General features: G+C 33.4%; 1 protein-coding gene across 2 annotated transcripts in view; it reads right to left on the bottom strand.

The window, feature by feature from the left end:
* Positions 1–16,023: 16,023 nt before the first annotated feature.
* Positions 16,024–16,739, bottom strand: part of AAE13 (AMP-dependent synthetase and ligase family protein) — a 220,873-nt gene continuing 220,157 nt past the window's right edge. For both annotated transcript variants that reach the window (XM_089819847.1, XM_089819848.1), the window contains exons 16-17: positions 16,399–16,452; positions 16,024–16,273 (exon numbers count right to left, since the gene is read on the bottom strand). In XM_089819847.1, the coding sequence (XP_089675973.1) occupies positions 16,232–16,273; positions 16,399–16,452 (96 nt within the window). In that variant the 3' untranslated portion in view covers positions 16,024–16,231. The remainder of the gene's footprint in view (positions 16,274–16,398; positions 16,453–16,739) is intronic.

Genomic DNA, 16,739 nt, shown 5'->3' with positions numbered 1-16,739 from the left:
CATCCATTTCTACACATTTCATTAGTTTACTTCATTTTAAAATTCTAAATAACAATACCAATTTTATGTCATTGAATGTGAACAACTACACTTTTGTTAGCCTTTTCCTTTGTAAAAGGGTGACACAGATTTGTGCTTTTATCCATAATAATATTTAGAAAAATAAAGGAGGGGCACATCAAGCATGTTGAGGTTCTATTGGAAATGTTGCATGAGGAGAAGCTTTCCATCAATCTTGAGAAGTGTGACTTTTTCAAACAAGATCTTGTGTATTTTGGATTTGTGGTGTAAAAGGGGTCCTTGAAGATGGATCAAGGGAAGTTAGAAGGTATTCTCAACTAGCCACCACCTACTACATCTACTGAGGTAAGAATTTTTCATGGTCTAGCTCAGTTTTATAGAAAGTTCATCAGGAATTTTAGTGGCATATGTGAACCTTTGCTAGATACCATTAAGGGTGGAGTCAAGTCTAAGTTCAAGTGGACTTTAGAAGTAGAGAAATCCGTTGAGATTCTAAAGAAAGAAGTAGCTACCCAACCTATTTTGCAACTGCCTATTTTTGAGAAACTTTTCACCATAGAGAGTGATGCAAGTGGCCTAGAGTAGGGGGAGTGTTGAGTCAAGAAGGTAGGCCAGTAGCCTTCTTCATTGAAAAATAAATGGATCCAAAAATAGGTATTCTTCTTATGACTTATAACTCTATGCCCTCATTCAGTCTCTTAGGAAGTGGAGACATTATCTATTTCCCAAGGAATTTGTTGTATTTACTGATAATCAAGCTCTCAGCTATATCAACACTCAAGGAAAATTGTAACAAGCACTTGAAATGGATGGAGTACTTACAAGCTTTCACTTTCACAATTAAGCATAAGAAAGGGCAGATGAACAAGGTGGCAGATTGTTGGTAATTTCTTTTGGATTCTATTGAAATTTTTACCATCAACATTTTGAATCACACTACGTGATTCATCATTAGGATGAGAGAGAAAGAGTGGCAAAAAAAGTGTGATGCAAGTGGTGTATTGATAGGAAATGAGTTCTACTTCTGATCATTCATCTTGTTATTCTCTAAAAGTTTCAAAAATAAAAATCTCTTAACCATGTGAGCTTTCACAAGTCTTTTGTTGTAAATCCTTAAACAAGGTGGCTCTAAAAAAGAGTTTTAAATCCTCCAAAATTATAGATCCTAACATATCTATTTTTACTTCTAATAGTGTAATAGTTACTTCTAATCAGTTAAATCCCTCAGAAATTGTATTTTTAGCTCCTCATAGGGGAAAAAATTTACTATAGTAAATGGTTGTGTCCTCCCCACCATAATTTTCTCCCTCTAATAGATATTTTCCACACTAAATCGGCATCTTATGTGTGATTCATGTGTTGATGTCTGATTTTTTCTACTTCTATTTCATTATTATAGGTATATGTTATGTGATTTTCAATTTCTTGTTAAAATTTCTTTGATTAATTGTTGAATTAGTAGGTTACTTTGTTCACTGATTCACCCCCTCCCCCTCCACTCTTTCATTTCTTCTAAATACTAACAATTGGTATCATATCTTTGGGTCCTTAGTGATACCCTTAATCACTTGAGGATATTTTCTCTAAAAATCAACATGGAGATATACATGTATGTGAAGCATCTTGATGATGCATACAGAGTAATTGATGAGCTAAAGAAAAGATAAGTAACTCCCTCAAAAACAAGAGAGTTGAGTCATCGATTGAGTGAAAGCCAAGAATACATAGAGAAAATATTAGAAGCAAGTGGATCTAAACAATTTGAGGATGCAATTATAGATCTAAAGAAGGAAAACAATACATTGACCAAACACATAGAAACTTTAAGGAAATAACTTCAAATTTAGGAAATTGGTATGTGTCAAGGTCTTGAATAAAAAAGTTATTTTGAGAATGTAAGTAAATATGATGAAGATTCCAATAAAATTAATGACAATACCCAAAAAGAAAAAGAAGAAAAATATTAGAGATCAAGACGATAAAATACTTTGCTTCAAATCCAAATGCATAATGCATGCAAAGAAAATATGCAAGTTGTAAGTGAGATAAAAGGCTAGCAATGGAGAATGATATATTGAGTAAAGAACTAAATATTGTGAAATAAACTAATGACAAATGAAGTTCAATGAAATGAGAACTAATAGAACTAACTAAAAATTTAAAGGAGAACCAAGAACACAACTAGTCTTAAATACACCAAACAAGGCGCATTTCAAGTTGGAGAGTCGTCTAGATCCAACGAGCCACAAAAATATCTATAGATAAATCCATGAAATTATGGTAAGAAACTTAACAACCTATATGTTTCAATTATGGAAAGGCTAGTGATACATCAAATGTTTGTAGGATTCAACCAAGAAAGACCTTAGAGTTTTGATGGATATTTCTATAATCGCCACAAGTATGGTCATACTACATTTGTGTGTAGATCTAGTCCTAGTAGTATATCCAAAGGTGGTAAATTTGATGGATATGTCAAACTAGTAAACCCTTATGGAAGGGATGAGCACATCAATGCCACATGCTTAGTTTTTGGTAGCTATTAATTACATAATAAGAACTCAAAGAAGAAATGCTAGACCATGGAAGTTGGTATGGCATGTTTTTACTATCAAAAGATAAGAAGGGTATCAAAATTGTTCATGTTGAGGAAGTCAGAAGAGAAATGAAGAAGACATGGTTAGAGAAAGAGGAAAACAAGGAAGAAATCAATCCATCCAAGAGAAAGTAATCATCCTCTAGTCCATAGGACACATCATCAAACTAGGTCCATTTTTTTCTTCAGGAAATTTCTTAAAAAACAAATCTTCTATCGATCTCTTGGATAGGAGAGCAATAAGATCTATCTACATATTTTGATGCATAATGATTGTCTTCATCCTTAGGTTTTTGCTTGATTAATGTTGTCCTCCAGGTAAATTGAGTCTGCAACTTGGTTCCTGCTTGGGTGGATGGGAGACTTTTCTCTTTCTTCTTCAATTGGTCTACAAGGGGTGTAGCAATAGTTTGGGTTGGAGTGGAGGGTAGAGATGCAATCACAACTGCTACCATCATCTCTATATTAGACTCTTCTATAGTCTGTACCTCTTGCTCTTCATCTTTCATCAATTTTCCCTCTTTCTCAAATTTGGATTCTCAATATTTTTTCTCAAAATGTGGAAGGATTTGAATCTTGGAGTCTACCTATTCTCATGTTTTTCCAAGGCCTCTTTAATTTCTGCATTAGAAAGGTTAGGCATGATGCTTTTTAGAGTTTTCTCTTTGATGTCCCTTTCTGTTTTCATAGAATTAGCCCACCTATGTGTAACTACCTTTAGTAGAACATCATCGACTTGGCCTTTTAATTCATTGGGATCATACTTTCATTTTTCCATCTTCTCCACTAGAGCATCTTCAATTTGTTGCTACTCTTCTCTGTCTCTGGTTTCATACTTTATGTATTTGAAACCTTCCATGCCACTTCCTTCTCTTAATATTTTGACTTGTTTCTCAAAGGATAGTGGAGGCTTCTTCAACTGGATGATAGGGGTATTTTCCTCTTCATCATCTTCATCCTGAAGTTTTAGCTTCCTCTTGGATTTCCTAGCATTTGTGAATACAGGGGTAGTTTCCTTCTTGGTTACCCTTGTAATCTCCTCCTCCTCCTCCTCCTCCTTTTTCTTGAAAGTATTATTTACTATTAGTGTCTCCATTTACATGAAGTGTAACCCCATAATTACCAATGTAGATGAAATTCTTCTTCTTCTTCTTCTTCTTCTTTGTCTTTGTCTTCCTCTTCCTCTTCCTCTTCCTCTTTGTCTTCTTCTTCTTCTTCTTCTTCTTCTTCTTCCTCCTCCTCCTCCTCCTCTTCCTCTTCCTCTTTGTCGTCTTCCTCTTCATCCTCTTTGTCTTCTTCCTCTTTGTCTTCCTCTTCTTCCTCTTCATCTTCCTCTTCCTCTTCTTCTTCAACTACCTAGTATTAAAAAAATGTCATATTTAAACAAAACATCTAGAAATTCCAAAATGGATTTAAAATATAAGGGCTTAATCTTATGTTTTCTAGTTAAAATTTATTGTTTTAAATATTTCTACCAAATAATATTATAAATATATTTAATAAGCATAAAATAAGTTTTTTTAGGGTTAGCAAACTATGTGCAACTGAATTTTGATGGGATATGCAAACTAATTACAACTAATTGCAAAAGATAGAACATGTACTAACAACAACCAAATAATTATCTAAACAATAGCAAAAAGGAAATTAAACAAGAGAAGCCCAAGCTACAATAATACTAGGGTAGAGCCACTTTAAAAAAAGGTTTTGATAGGCTCACATAGCTTGAACAATGTGTTTTGAAATGGCTCATATAAACTTTCAACAATTCAAACAAAAAATATCTTATCCTTCCAAAGACTCCACCATAATAGGAGTGACGGGAAAGAAAATTGTAGTAGATGCAACATCAATCACTATGCATCCAACACTTAACGGAAGCAAAACCTCTCTTTTAATAGAACACAACCGGCTCACCCATACAAACCATCTCCTCCTCAATACGACAAATAAGAGAGAAGGCTCATTTTTTAAGAAACAAACCCTCAATCAACCTTGCAAGGAATATTTCCACTTCCATAAAAGAAGTCTCTTCTCTCTATAGGATACCCATTAGAAGAGGGCATAGAAGAAGCTAAATGTGCCCTTACATGAAAATTAGCAATTCTAAGAACAAGAGTCCTCTCTGCTAGAATTTTGTTCAGCACTTCCCTTGAGATTTGTGACAAGGGTTTAACTGCCTCATGTGTACTATAAGTTGAGTGGTTGTATTGAGCATTGATAGATCTGTCTTTTGGTGCAACAGAAACCCAACTCTAACAAGTAGTATCAAACCTTGGTCACAGGTTCTAATCCTCAGACCCTCGAGTAACGCTGAGGGGGAGATTGCTAGAAATTTGTTTAGAACTCCCCTCAAAATTTTTGACAAGGGCTTAACTGCATGTGTACTATAAGTTGAGTGGTTGTATCGAGCATCGATAGATTATTAAATGTATGGACAATATGGTTCAAGTAGGAAAATCAACCAATGCTCTAGTAAATATACACAATTGAGGGTAAGGATTATCATAGGTTCCAATGTCAAGGAATTTGAAAGCTCTTAATGTAGGAAGATTCTAGAAAGATGAAATTATAAGGTAAGCTCTACCGTGACTTTGCTAAGCTAATTTTGTATCTATTTTCAATTGGGATGTGATAAATGGAATGTTTGGATAAGAAATTGATTATCATATTTTTAGTTCCAAACAAATGGATCAACATGTTTTCAATTTCTAGTTTGGAGATGTGTAATCAAAAAAAACATTTAGCATAAGAGATATTTCTTCCACGACGATCATTTTCCCTCCTAATGAATTGATGAGAGGTAAACCTTGAATTGGTCCTTCACAATCCAACATATTATTGGTAGATATTCCCATAAATATGGAGCTCCCATTTGAAAATGATCCATTGTTGCTGCAAGCAAACCCAATTGAGTAATTCTAGGATTGTCCTTTTTTATGTACCATCAAAATTAAATTCAAGGAAAATATTCAGGGGTGACAACTACTACAATTTATCTAGCATCCAATTTATTCCTTAACCAATGGGATACAAATGCAAGTACTATTTTTGTTATATACATGCCAAATCACTTTAAAAGATACATTGCTTTAATATTATCTAAGAAAATTGTTTGAATTATAGGCAACCTATAAGATAAACATTTTATGAAGTGTTTTTTTCATGATTATGTTATTTCTTCTAGAATTTTAACTTTTTAATATAATTTTTTTCTTATAACTAAATTAAAAATCAATTAAATCTTATAATTGAAGATATTCAAATAGAATTTATCAAAATATCATTTATAAATTTAACTACTATTTTAAATAAATAACTCTTTAAAATATAATTTAAATATCCAATTTTTTTTTTTTATATTATTATTTTAGGTATAGGATAAAATTAAAATATTAGAACAATGATAACCATTAAACACTATCCTAATATAAAACAATTTCCTTGATTGAAATCTACATATGGTGCTTTTGACCATAAAGCTTTATTTATTAGGTTGCATGACTCATGCTTCTTGCATCCATCATATGTTATGGCACCTTTTTAATATAGCTCCCACATTTTGGTTTGAAAATGTTGACATTGTTTGAATCAATGTTTTAGAAAATTAAATCAAAGGCAAATTCAAGATTCCAAGCAAAAGTGGTATAGTGATAATAAGAATCAGATTTAGTAAGGAATAATTTCAATGTAGAGGCCATTTAAAAAGTAGGGAGATTTTAGAAATTCTTATGAAAGAATTGGTGAAAGAATGCAAGTGTTAATTAATGTTTTAAATTTAAGTTTGTCAAATATTACAATATTTGATGGCTACAATTAACACATTTTTTTGCAAATAGAAATTAAGAAAAAAAAGAAATAATCCACAAAAATGAATTCAATGTGACATTTAATGTAGGATGTTTTTTGTCATGATCATTGGTCATGCTTTGTTCTTTGTAGCAAGTTTCGTAGAATAAGTAAGCTCACCTTCTTGATGCCACTGAGTAGTCTCTAGAATAATTTCATCGCATCCTTTTTTTCCTATGAAGCTTTGATCTCTCTTTCTTGTTGTGTCACAGGCTCTTCCGGCCACCTCAGTTTCATTTCATATCGATGCTGCTCTATGGTCGGCGATGATTTTGTTTCATTTCACTTTGGGGGAAACCTATAATTGAGTACCATTTGTCATGATCCTTAGTCTTCATAATTGTATATCAACTACTAGCAAATTTGATGCTTAGTTAGGCAGGGGGCTTTGTTTATATGTAAATGTTTCTTTATTGTAAGGATTTTTGGGTTGATGGGCACCCCGCCTAATTTTCTTTTGCCTATTTTCAAATCAAGTAGGGGTCGTGGGTTATTGCATATATCCACCCCTTATTTCTAATAGGGTTGTACAAATGATACCTATTTGTTTTTATGGTGGGATCTTTGTAGTTAGGGACACAATCTAGTTGATATGCATATTTATCTACTTTGTATATCTGGGTAACAAACGAAGTTTTTCTTCACTGGTTCTTTTCTCCAAGAGCCCTTTTGAACCTATTTTATTATTAATATAAATATAAAATTTTGCCAAAATAATAATAATAATGTGAAATTTTAATTTTTAGTAAAATAAGAATATTTTTATTTTTTTTCATCATATTTCAAATTAAAAAATTCAAATTTAATTTTTTATTAATATTTATTTTTTAAATGATCAAACTAAAGAAAAATAGTTTAAATTTTCTTTTAAAATATTAGATAATTAAAACTTTAAATTTAAGAAATCTTTTTTTAGTATTCACTTTGAAATAAATATTTTAACTTTAAAACTAAAATATCTTAAATAAATTACTTTAAATAATTTTCATATAATATAATATAAAATATAATTAAACTAAAATTTTGATATTATCATTTATTTAAAAATAATAGTTCACTTGCTAAAAATAATTTATATTTATAGAAGGATGGCGATTGTGTTTGACAAGCTAGATGAATATGTAGGTGATTCCTGTCAAGATCTGGGTGGATTAGCAGTATAGCGACAAAGTATTGGGTTGGCTAATCGACATTGGGAGAGTTTACATGTGGTTTCTTTAGATGCCAAGGTGGACACACATTCTGCTAATTTGTGTTGGGGTGGTTTCCCTGATGATGAGGAAGATCTAGCGTGTTTGAAAAATTCTAGTCATATGTTGCAATGGGTTCTTCAGCAAGGAGTATGGAGGGATAGTGTGAATCTAGCAAAGTTCTTCATCAATGCTTATTGGCATGCTTTAGTCTTTTTTGGATTTTGAGTCTTTGCTATCTTGGGCTAGTTCTTATTGGGTGGGTCTAATAGAGTTATTTTTGTTTGATAAGGATTCTTTAGCCTTTGTTGCAATTTTTGGCTCCCACACTCATAAAGAAGGTCTGCACAAGTTTAAGGGTCGGTTTTGTAAGGGGATTGGCATTACTACTATGGATTGGATGCCCTATTTTGATGTAGCGAAAGACTTGTAATAGTTTTATCCTTAGTGGATTGTGTTCTCGAAACTTCTGTTGGAATACAGAGATCCTTCTCTGGTTGAGATTATTGCAAATAAGTTGGGTATATTTGTAAAGCATGATTTTTTTCCATTTTCTCGGCCACATCTAGTTATTAGTGTTTGTATCCTCATGTAGAAGGAGCCTCTTCCTTTAGAGATTTCAATTTGTTCAAAATTTGGGACCTAGGTTTAGCAGATTTGGTATCTAGAGGCAGCAACTACTATTAGTAATGCCAACTCTTTGGGTCATTTTTCACATCAGTGCCAAAATTCTTTCCCGGTGTCACATGAGATCTATCAAAATTTGAGTTCTGATCCAAAGTTGTGTTCACTTCCTTATCATCATTCGACTTCAATACCACATCCTTTGCATTTGGTTCATGTTAATCATGGCTCTTTCTGTGATGTTGGTTCAATGGAAGAGTTGGATGTATCCTTTCCATGGCTTGATTTGGAGAAGAGTTTTGAGGTACAAGTTTCGTTGGCTATTTAGGAGGTTATTCCTATTTTTTCATCCCTACATTCTTCACTTTTCTCATTTTCCTTCTCTAGTGTGGATGGTAGGTCTAGTTATTCTTTCTCTTTTTCTTTTTTTCGATGATTATGGTCTATCTTTTGGTGAACTTTTAGCTTCCACTGTATCCCGTCTACCTATTTCTTTCTCTAATTGGGTTGACCGCGCTGTGGCGTGTCAGGCTTTTCCTCCGCTAGAAGAGCAAGGTATCATCCAAAACTTGATATATTGTAGTCAACCTTTTGTCCCTGATTTGTCCTCTTCTATTTCTCTATTAACTAGCCAAGATACTTGTTTGCAGTCTGGTAGTGTCATTATTTCGATTGTAGCTCAGGTCAGTGATGATATTTCTTTGGAAGAGGGTGTGTTTGTAAATGAAAATTTTGAGAAAAAGTGTTTGTTTGTTGCCAAATGCTTCAATTTTTTCTCAAGAATTATTCATTTCTCAATCAGAAGGCTCTCTTCTTCTGGTGTCTCATGTGTTAGTCATTAAAACTCCCAAAAAAAAGGGTCGTGAGCCTCTTGCTTACAAGATTAAGGAAGAAATTGAAGCTGATACTCAATCGACTCTTTTGGAGACTTTTTCACCTATTATTCGAACTAGGAGAATGTCACACTCTCCTGCATCATAATGAGGATTATGTCTTGGAATGTTAGGGGTTTAAAATCCCCTGACAAGAGTAGTAGGATTTTAAAAATTATCTTATCCTCTCAGGTTGACATCATTTTTCTTCAAGAGTCCAAACTTTGTTAGGAGTCTTTTGTAAACATTTCCAGGTGCTAGCCTTCTTGGGAGCCAGGTTTTGTTCCATCTTCTAGAGCATTTGGAGGTCTTATTATCATGTGGAAAAGTAAGTGTATTACAAGGCATATTTTGGTGTCAAAATCCAATTGGTAACTCATTGAATTCAACTGGTTTAATGTTAAGTTTTTTTTTAATGTCTAAGGGCCTTCTTTGCCCTAGGATAAACTCATACTATGGGAATCAATCACTAATAATATTAGTAAAATTGATGACCTTCCAGTTGTTATCGAGGATGATTTTAATGCTATATCATTGCCGAGTGAAAAAATTGGGGGTAATGATTCTGCTCAGAGGACCATAGATGAGTTCGACCTTTTTATTCAAGATAATGCCTTATGCGATGTTCTATTTTTTAATGGAATGTTTACTTGGTCTAATCATAGATCTGGTACTCCTATATCCTCTAGATTGGATAGATTCCTTATTTCTTAAGAGATGAAACTTTTGAATTTCTCTCTTTCTGCTAAATTTTGTCCTCTTTAGAATCTGATCATTTGCCTATCTCTCTTGAGTTGATTAAGCCAAATTTGTCAAAGCAAGGTTCTTCCTTTAAGTTTGAAAGTATGTGGTTCACTCACCCCTATTTTCTGTAGCCGCTTTGGCAATGGTGGATTAGTGATACCTTCTGTAAAAGTACCAAGATGTTTTGATTTGTCAACAAGCTTAGATTCGTAAAATCCAAAATTAGTATATGGAATAAAGAAGTATTTAAGAATGTGTTCCATGAAAAGGCTAGAGTTGAAAATGATCTTAAGACTATTTCAAATCATGTTATGAATTTTGGGATAGATGCAGAAGTAGCAGACAAACAAAAATATCTCGAAAACTATTGGGAAACACTATGTGTGAGGGAGGAGATATACTGGAGACAAAAATCTCATTAGTTGTGGTTAAAAGAGGGAGATAGGAACACGGATTTTTTCATGCTTCTACTAAAATTAGGAAAGCTTCTTCGTCTATCTTGGCCATTAGTAGTGTTTCGAAGGGGGATACAATAGTTTCGCAACAGGACATCTGTAACGAGGGAGTAGGTTTCTTCAAAAAATTCTTGCTCCTGTTGCGCCCCTGAGAGATAATAGGTGTGATAGGAATTTTTTACTATAGTTCATCCCATCTTTAGTTACTAGTACAGACAATGACAATCTTATGAAGTCGTTTAGTGTTGAAAAAAATCATTTTGTTGTCTTCTCTGTGGCCCTAGAGAAAGCCCCTAGTCCTAATGGTTTTACCATTCTTTTTTATCAAAAGTGTTGGGATATGGTTAGTTTTGATCTCCTAATGGCTCTAGAGGAATCTCGTAAGAAAGGATATATTCTTAAAAACTTTAACAAAACGAACCTCTCTTTGATCCCTAAGTTGAAATCTCCTCAAACGTTTGCAAATTTTAGGTTCATTTCATTATGCAATTCCATAAGATCATAACTAAAGCTATCTATCTCAGGCTGAAATATCTAATTCCTAGATTAGTCTCCCCTTAGCAAGGAGGTTTTGTTCCGAGTAGGGATACATCTGATGGGGCTCTTGTTGCTCTGGAAGTTCTACATACTATTCAAACTTATTAGACGTCTTTGTTTGTGGCTAAGTTAGATATGATGAAAGCCTATGATAAAGTGGATTAGGATTTCCTTTTGGAAGTCCTTTCCAAGTTTGGTTTTTCGGCTTCCTGGTGTAAATGGATTAATGAGCGCCTCTCAGGGGCCTCTTTTGTAGTCATCATTAATGGCATTTCTTCTCCCTATTTCCAACCTACCTAGGGACTTCGACAAGGGTATCCTCTTTCTCCTTTCTTATTTATTATTATGGCTAAAACTCTCTTTAGATCTATTCTTAGACAGAATTTGTTAGCAAACTGAAGAGGTATAACTATACCAAATTAAGAGGTCTCTATCACTCATAATTTTTTTTGCTAATGTTGCGCTTCTATTTGGTTGATCATCTATTAGTGAGGCCAGATGTATTAAGCAGATTCTAGATACATATACCATTGGGTCTAGGTAGGTCATAAATTCGGATAACTCTAAAGTCTTTATGTTCTTCACACCTAACTTAGCAACGCAAAGAATAATCAACATTCTTGGCTTTCCGGTGGATGAGCTTCCATCAGTATACATAGGGATTTCGTTCTTCATGGGACAAGTGAAACCTTCATTCTGGGACAATGTTATCAATAGACTAAAGAGTAGAATCTCGACCTAAAAGGTGAGATGGCTCTCTCTGGCAAAATTTTATTGATTAAAATGGCTCTACTAGCTATCCCTAATTATTACATTTCAATTCCCCAAGCTCCATCATCAGTTATTGCTCAGATTGAGAAAATCATTCACAATTTCCTTTGGTCATCTAACATGACTAATGTTAGAAAGATTTGTCTAGTGTCCTTATAGAAATTTATCCTCAAGTAAATCTTCTGGAGGGGCTACTGTGCAAAATCCATCTCTACGGAATAAGGCTTTTGGTGGGATGTTAGTTTGGAATATGTATTCCAAACCTCAGTCCCTATGGTGCCAAATTGTGCAAGCCAAATATTTAGATTCATCCAGTTCTCATAGAATCTTTACTATTTCAAATCCCCCATTTGGGTCGCCTACTTGGAACTTTATGATGTCTTCTAGAGAATTAGTCACCAAGTTTTTGTCTTGGCAAGTTCTGTATGACTTTGATGTATCCTTTTGGAAGGACTCTTGGAATGAGTGTCCTCTATTGTGTTGCATCTCTACATTGAAGGAGGTTATGGAGGTGTCATCTCTAGTCTGGGGGGATCTTTTAGTGGATTATGTGAATTATGTTGACATTGTGTCCCATAAGGTATGTTGGAAGGATCCTTTTTCTCTCCCTATTGGAAGAAATTTTACTAGGAACCTAGTTGATATTCTAGTAAAAAAATTGAGTTTTTTTTTGTCCAGAGGATGTGATAAATTTATGTCGTGTCCTACAAAAAGTGGCTTGTACTCTATTAAATCTTGATATGAGGTCCTTCTGGGTATGTCAAAGTGGCATGTTGCTCATCGAGCCTTTATTTTCTGTTGAGATAAATGTGTCCTACCAAAAGCTAAAGTTTTTTCCTAGCTGGCTATTCAAAGCAAAATTCTTACAAGTGACAAACTAGGAAAACTTCATATAGTTGATCCATTTAAATGTGTTTTGTGTGGAATACATGAGGAATCAGTGGATCATCTCTTTGTGCATTGTCAATTCTCTCTACAATGTTGGCATTTTGTCATGGGGAAATTGTCTATCTCTTTTCCTTTTCCCAGTTCCTTATGGGAGTTGTTTCAAACATGGCTTGTATTGTTTACTAATTCAATCTTTGCATGTTTATGCATTATTGTTCCATCATTAGTGATATGGTCTATTTGGTGGGAGTGGAATAAGAGAATTTTTAGAAAACAGGTGGCTGATGTGAATTTTGTAACTGGCACAATTGAGTGGCTCATCTCTGAACTAGTAAATAATTATATTTCTTGTCACTTTAATAGGAATGGCATTTTTTCATCTTGGGATAGTTTAATAGTCTGGTCTTGGAAGCTTATCTCACTCCCATCTTCCCCTGTGTTTCCATGTGTCAAAAATACTCCTATATGCAGAGAGTCAATCAAGTGGAAGCCTCTTGATTCTCCCTTTGTCAAGCTAAATTTTGATGGGTCATCCAGAGGGAATCCTAGCGAGTCGGGTATTGGGGTTTCACTGAGAAATCATCTTAGAGAAGTGCTAGCTTTTTATGCAGTTCTTATTGGTTCTGGTACTAATAAGATGGCAAAATCAACTACTTTGTTAGAAGGTTTGATTTTGGCGAAGAGAACGTCTTTTTCTTGTTTACATATTGAGGGTGACTCTTATTTTGTTACTAATGCTTGCATTCATAGGAAAAGCAACAATTGGCATCTTTTTTGTCTTCTAGCAAATTTGGGGTATCATTCTCTGGATAGATGTATTTTATCCCATGTGTATAGGGAAGAAATTGCTTTGGCAAATTGCTTAGCTAATGCTGGTTGTGATGGAAATATTCTGGATTCTCGTTCTTCAAGTTCCTTGCTAGAAAAGTTCCCTTCCATTATTTCGATCATTAAGCGTAAGTCATCTTTATTCTGCTAGTTGTGAGTTGCTAAATTTATGTTAGGATGTTTAATGTCATTATGTGTGACTTATTTATGCATATCCAAATACATGATGGGTAGCAGATATGGATTTAAGTAGGCATGTATAATGTTCTACTGAGAGTATTAAGCATGGTAATATAAAGTTAGTAGCTGACAATTAGTGGGGAGTTTAAAATGATTCACTGATGGGACTCGAGGATTGTGGAGTTAATTTGAGTTAAGAAGTGGGTCTACCATTGGTACTTAGCATGCTTATGTGGTGGTATGATTACGTCGTGACATTTGAGGTTGGCTCTTGGTTCTTGCTCCGTATTCCAAGTTTGGGGTTACTTTTTGTTAGATGGCATTTGGTTTACCATTTATTTGGCATTATGTTACGATGACATTTATCATTTATATTTGATGGTTGGTCTTAGGATTTTCCTGTACTTTATATTCTCTTTTCTTGAGTAGCATTGGCTAGTTTTTTAATGAAGTCGCTTGTGCGAAATTTTAAAAACTTTAATTTCTTTTGGGTCTAAGTACTTCATACATGCACATTCTACTTCTTACATATTATGCGATGAATCTCATATCTTTCTGTCATGAAGGTCACCATTGCATGCTCAAGTTTTACTGTGTCGTGATAAGGAGTCGTTCTGGCTTTCTAGGCTTGAGATCTTGTTTCTACATTTTGGTGGTTGTTGTTTTGGGTTTTTTTGTGGCTTTTTGCACAATGTCAAGCCATCCCAACTCTCTAGTAAGAGTTAGTTATCCAGTCGAGATTTGCTCAGCTTGTTCAACTTTACACATGGATTATTATCCAAGAAATCATAGAGTTTTCTTGGAAACTGAAGAATGGGAAATGCCTTTTTTCAGTTGTATTAAAAATGACATGCTGGCAACTATCTTTTACTATGATCATCCACATATTCGAAGAGGAATAAAGAGAATTATTTGACATGATATTATTTTTCCTCCAGGGAAAAGATTAATTTATCCCTCTCAAATTCTGTCAATTTTTTTGTCAAATGCCCTCGACTTGTTGCAAACTTTGTTTCATCAAGAGTTTGATAGTTTTGAGATTTATTAAACCTAGTTTCTTGTAAGGAGGTAAGCTTGCCAAAAATATGATCTTTGGAGTGGCCCTGCTCTCATTAGTAGTTTATTTCATCATCATGCACTTATCAGTAACCATGGTGTTTATGCAATTTTTAAGAGTGTCAAAAAGGCTCTAGAGGGGCAGTCTTTTCAACCAGTTAAGGTTGTTTTGCAACAATATGGTGATCACTTGCCTAAAAGTTGTGTTAATAGTGTGCATCAAGTTGTTTTTTCCATATTGGATCTTTTGGAGCATGATTCTTCCCAGGCACCCATTTCCCAACTGATATCTCCTCCCAACTTCTTTCCTGATCTTATCCTTAAGCTTGGACATTCTAATCCTACAACAGGGGTTATGGAGGAATAAGGTGAGTTGCTATGGTATACTTCTTGTCTATGTGGTTTTTGTCTATTGTGAGTTGCGCAAGTTGCAACATGGAGCTTATTTCAATAGATGGGCATGTACAAAGGATATCTTTTTTTGCAACATCTCTGCAATTTTTGGTTTCATCTTTGGATATATTATGTTGTTAATGCTAAAGTATGATCAAGTATGATCAGAGGTGATTATTTGATAACTTGTATATAATATTCAAATGATAGTATTAGGTCTCCTCCTTTCTTCTATCTATTGTAAATTGGAAGTATCATTCCTAGGATATTGTAACATGGATTGATAGCCTTTCATTTTCTTTGTTTTTTCTTATTGATGGGGTTATGAATGAAATTTTTCTTCCTGGTTCTTTTCTTTGGGAGCTCCTTACATTAAAATTAGAGAGAAAGAGAGAGAGCATAAATATATTACAATTTTTTTTTTTTTAAATATAATCATTGGTGACAAGTTGAATCAAATGATTTTTAATTCTACAATTGAATGTGGGAAATAAGGAGCACCCACATGATAATAGTATTTTTTTCATTGCAATTTTCTAAAATGACCAATTTTAATGTTAATGGAACTATACGATAATTTAATAGTTTAATAATACTAAACATAATAATTAATAATTATAAAAGAATAATGATAATATGTAATATAATTAATTAACATTTTAATATTTAATATAAAAAATTCTAATATTCATTTTATAGTTTTTCAAAATTATAATACTTTTTTTAAAATCACATTTAAATATTTTAACATTAAAATATTTTTATATTATTTTAATATAAAAATATTTATCATTGAAAAATCATTTTTAATTTATAATATAAATGTAATGTTAGTATCTTAACATATTAATATTTTTTTTTTTTTCAAATCAAAATATTTTTAAATATATTTGATCTATTTCATATTTTCATTTATCTATACTTCCAAATTATTGCCCGGAAATTTGCTCCTACCCTGCCAATCTTAAACAATTTTATGGATTTTAGAAATTGAAGCAAAATTATATTTGCACGGCAAATACAATAATAACATTTCACTGTTATAAATGGTCTTTTATTGTTTTCAATGGAACTATACTGTTCCATAAGTTTCCGGCCACGGGCAGGAAATAATAATAATAATAACAATACCATTTCACTGTTATAAAAGGGATACCAAATTTCTAGAAATGTACAGGTTGTGCCAGAACTTTAAGCCCTTTACCAACTCCAACAATTCATCATGAATCATGCGTTGAGTAATAGCTTCTTCAGCTCCTTCTTGTTCACCTGAACAGTCAACCATAAGATGTTAGAATCCATCGGCATCAACCACTCACACCTAATCATGGTACTTCTACTTGTAAATATCACAATTATAAAGGCAAAGATTGAAGCTAAGAGAGAGAATATACTTTGCCCATGGCATTACGAGGTAGTGAATCCCATACATGTAAGAGCCCAGGAATCTACACACCAAAATTACACTGTTAAAATTAGAATTTCAAGAAGATATTTCTTTTCTGTGGAAACCCATACCCACAAGTAGGGAGTTATGGGTTCCATTCTCCAGCAATTATGTCTTACGGTGAGCTCTATGTATGAACATCTCCTTGTCATATGCGATGACATTATAAAACACTTTATGATTCCTAGCTTAATAAAAAACACTTTTGGATTCCTACTTATTATCACACAACTAGGTATGTAAAGGTACTTGCTTTTGTTTTAAAGGTGAAAGATAAGGCTGGAAACG

Source organism: Cupressus sempervirens, chromosome 3 (assembly GCF_028749045.1).
Source record: "Cupressus sempervirens isolate cs-2001-9-10 chromosome 3, ASM2874904v1, whole genome shotgun sequence".
Classification (NCBI taxonomy): Eukaryota; Viridiplantae; Streptophyta; class Pinopsida; order Cupressales; family Cupressaceae; genus Cupressus; species Cupressus sempervirens.
The sequence above is the reverse complement of the archived record's forward strand: the minus strand, read 5'-3'. Positions and strand labels throughout refer to the sequence as shown.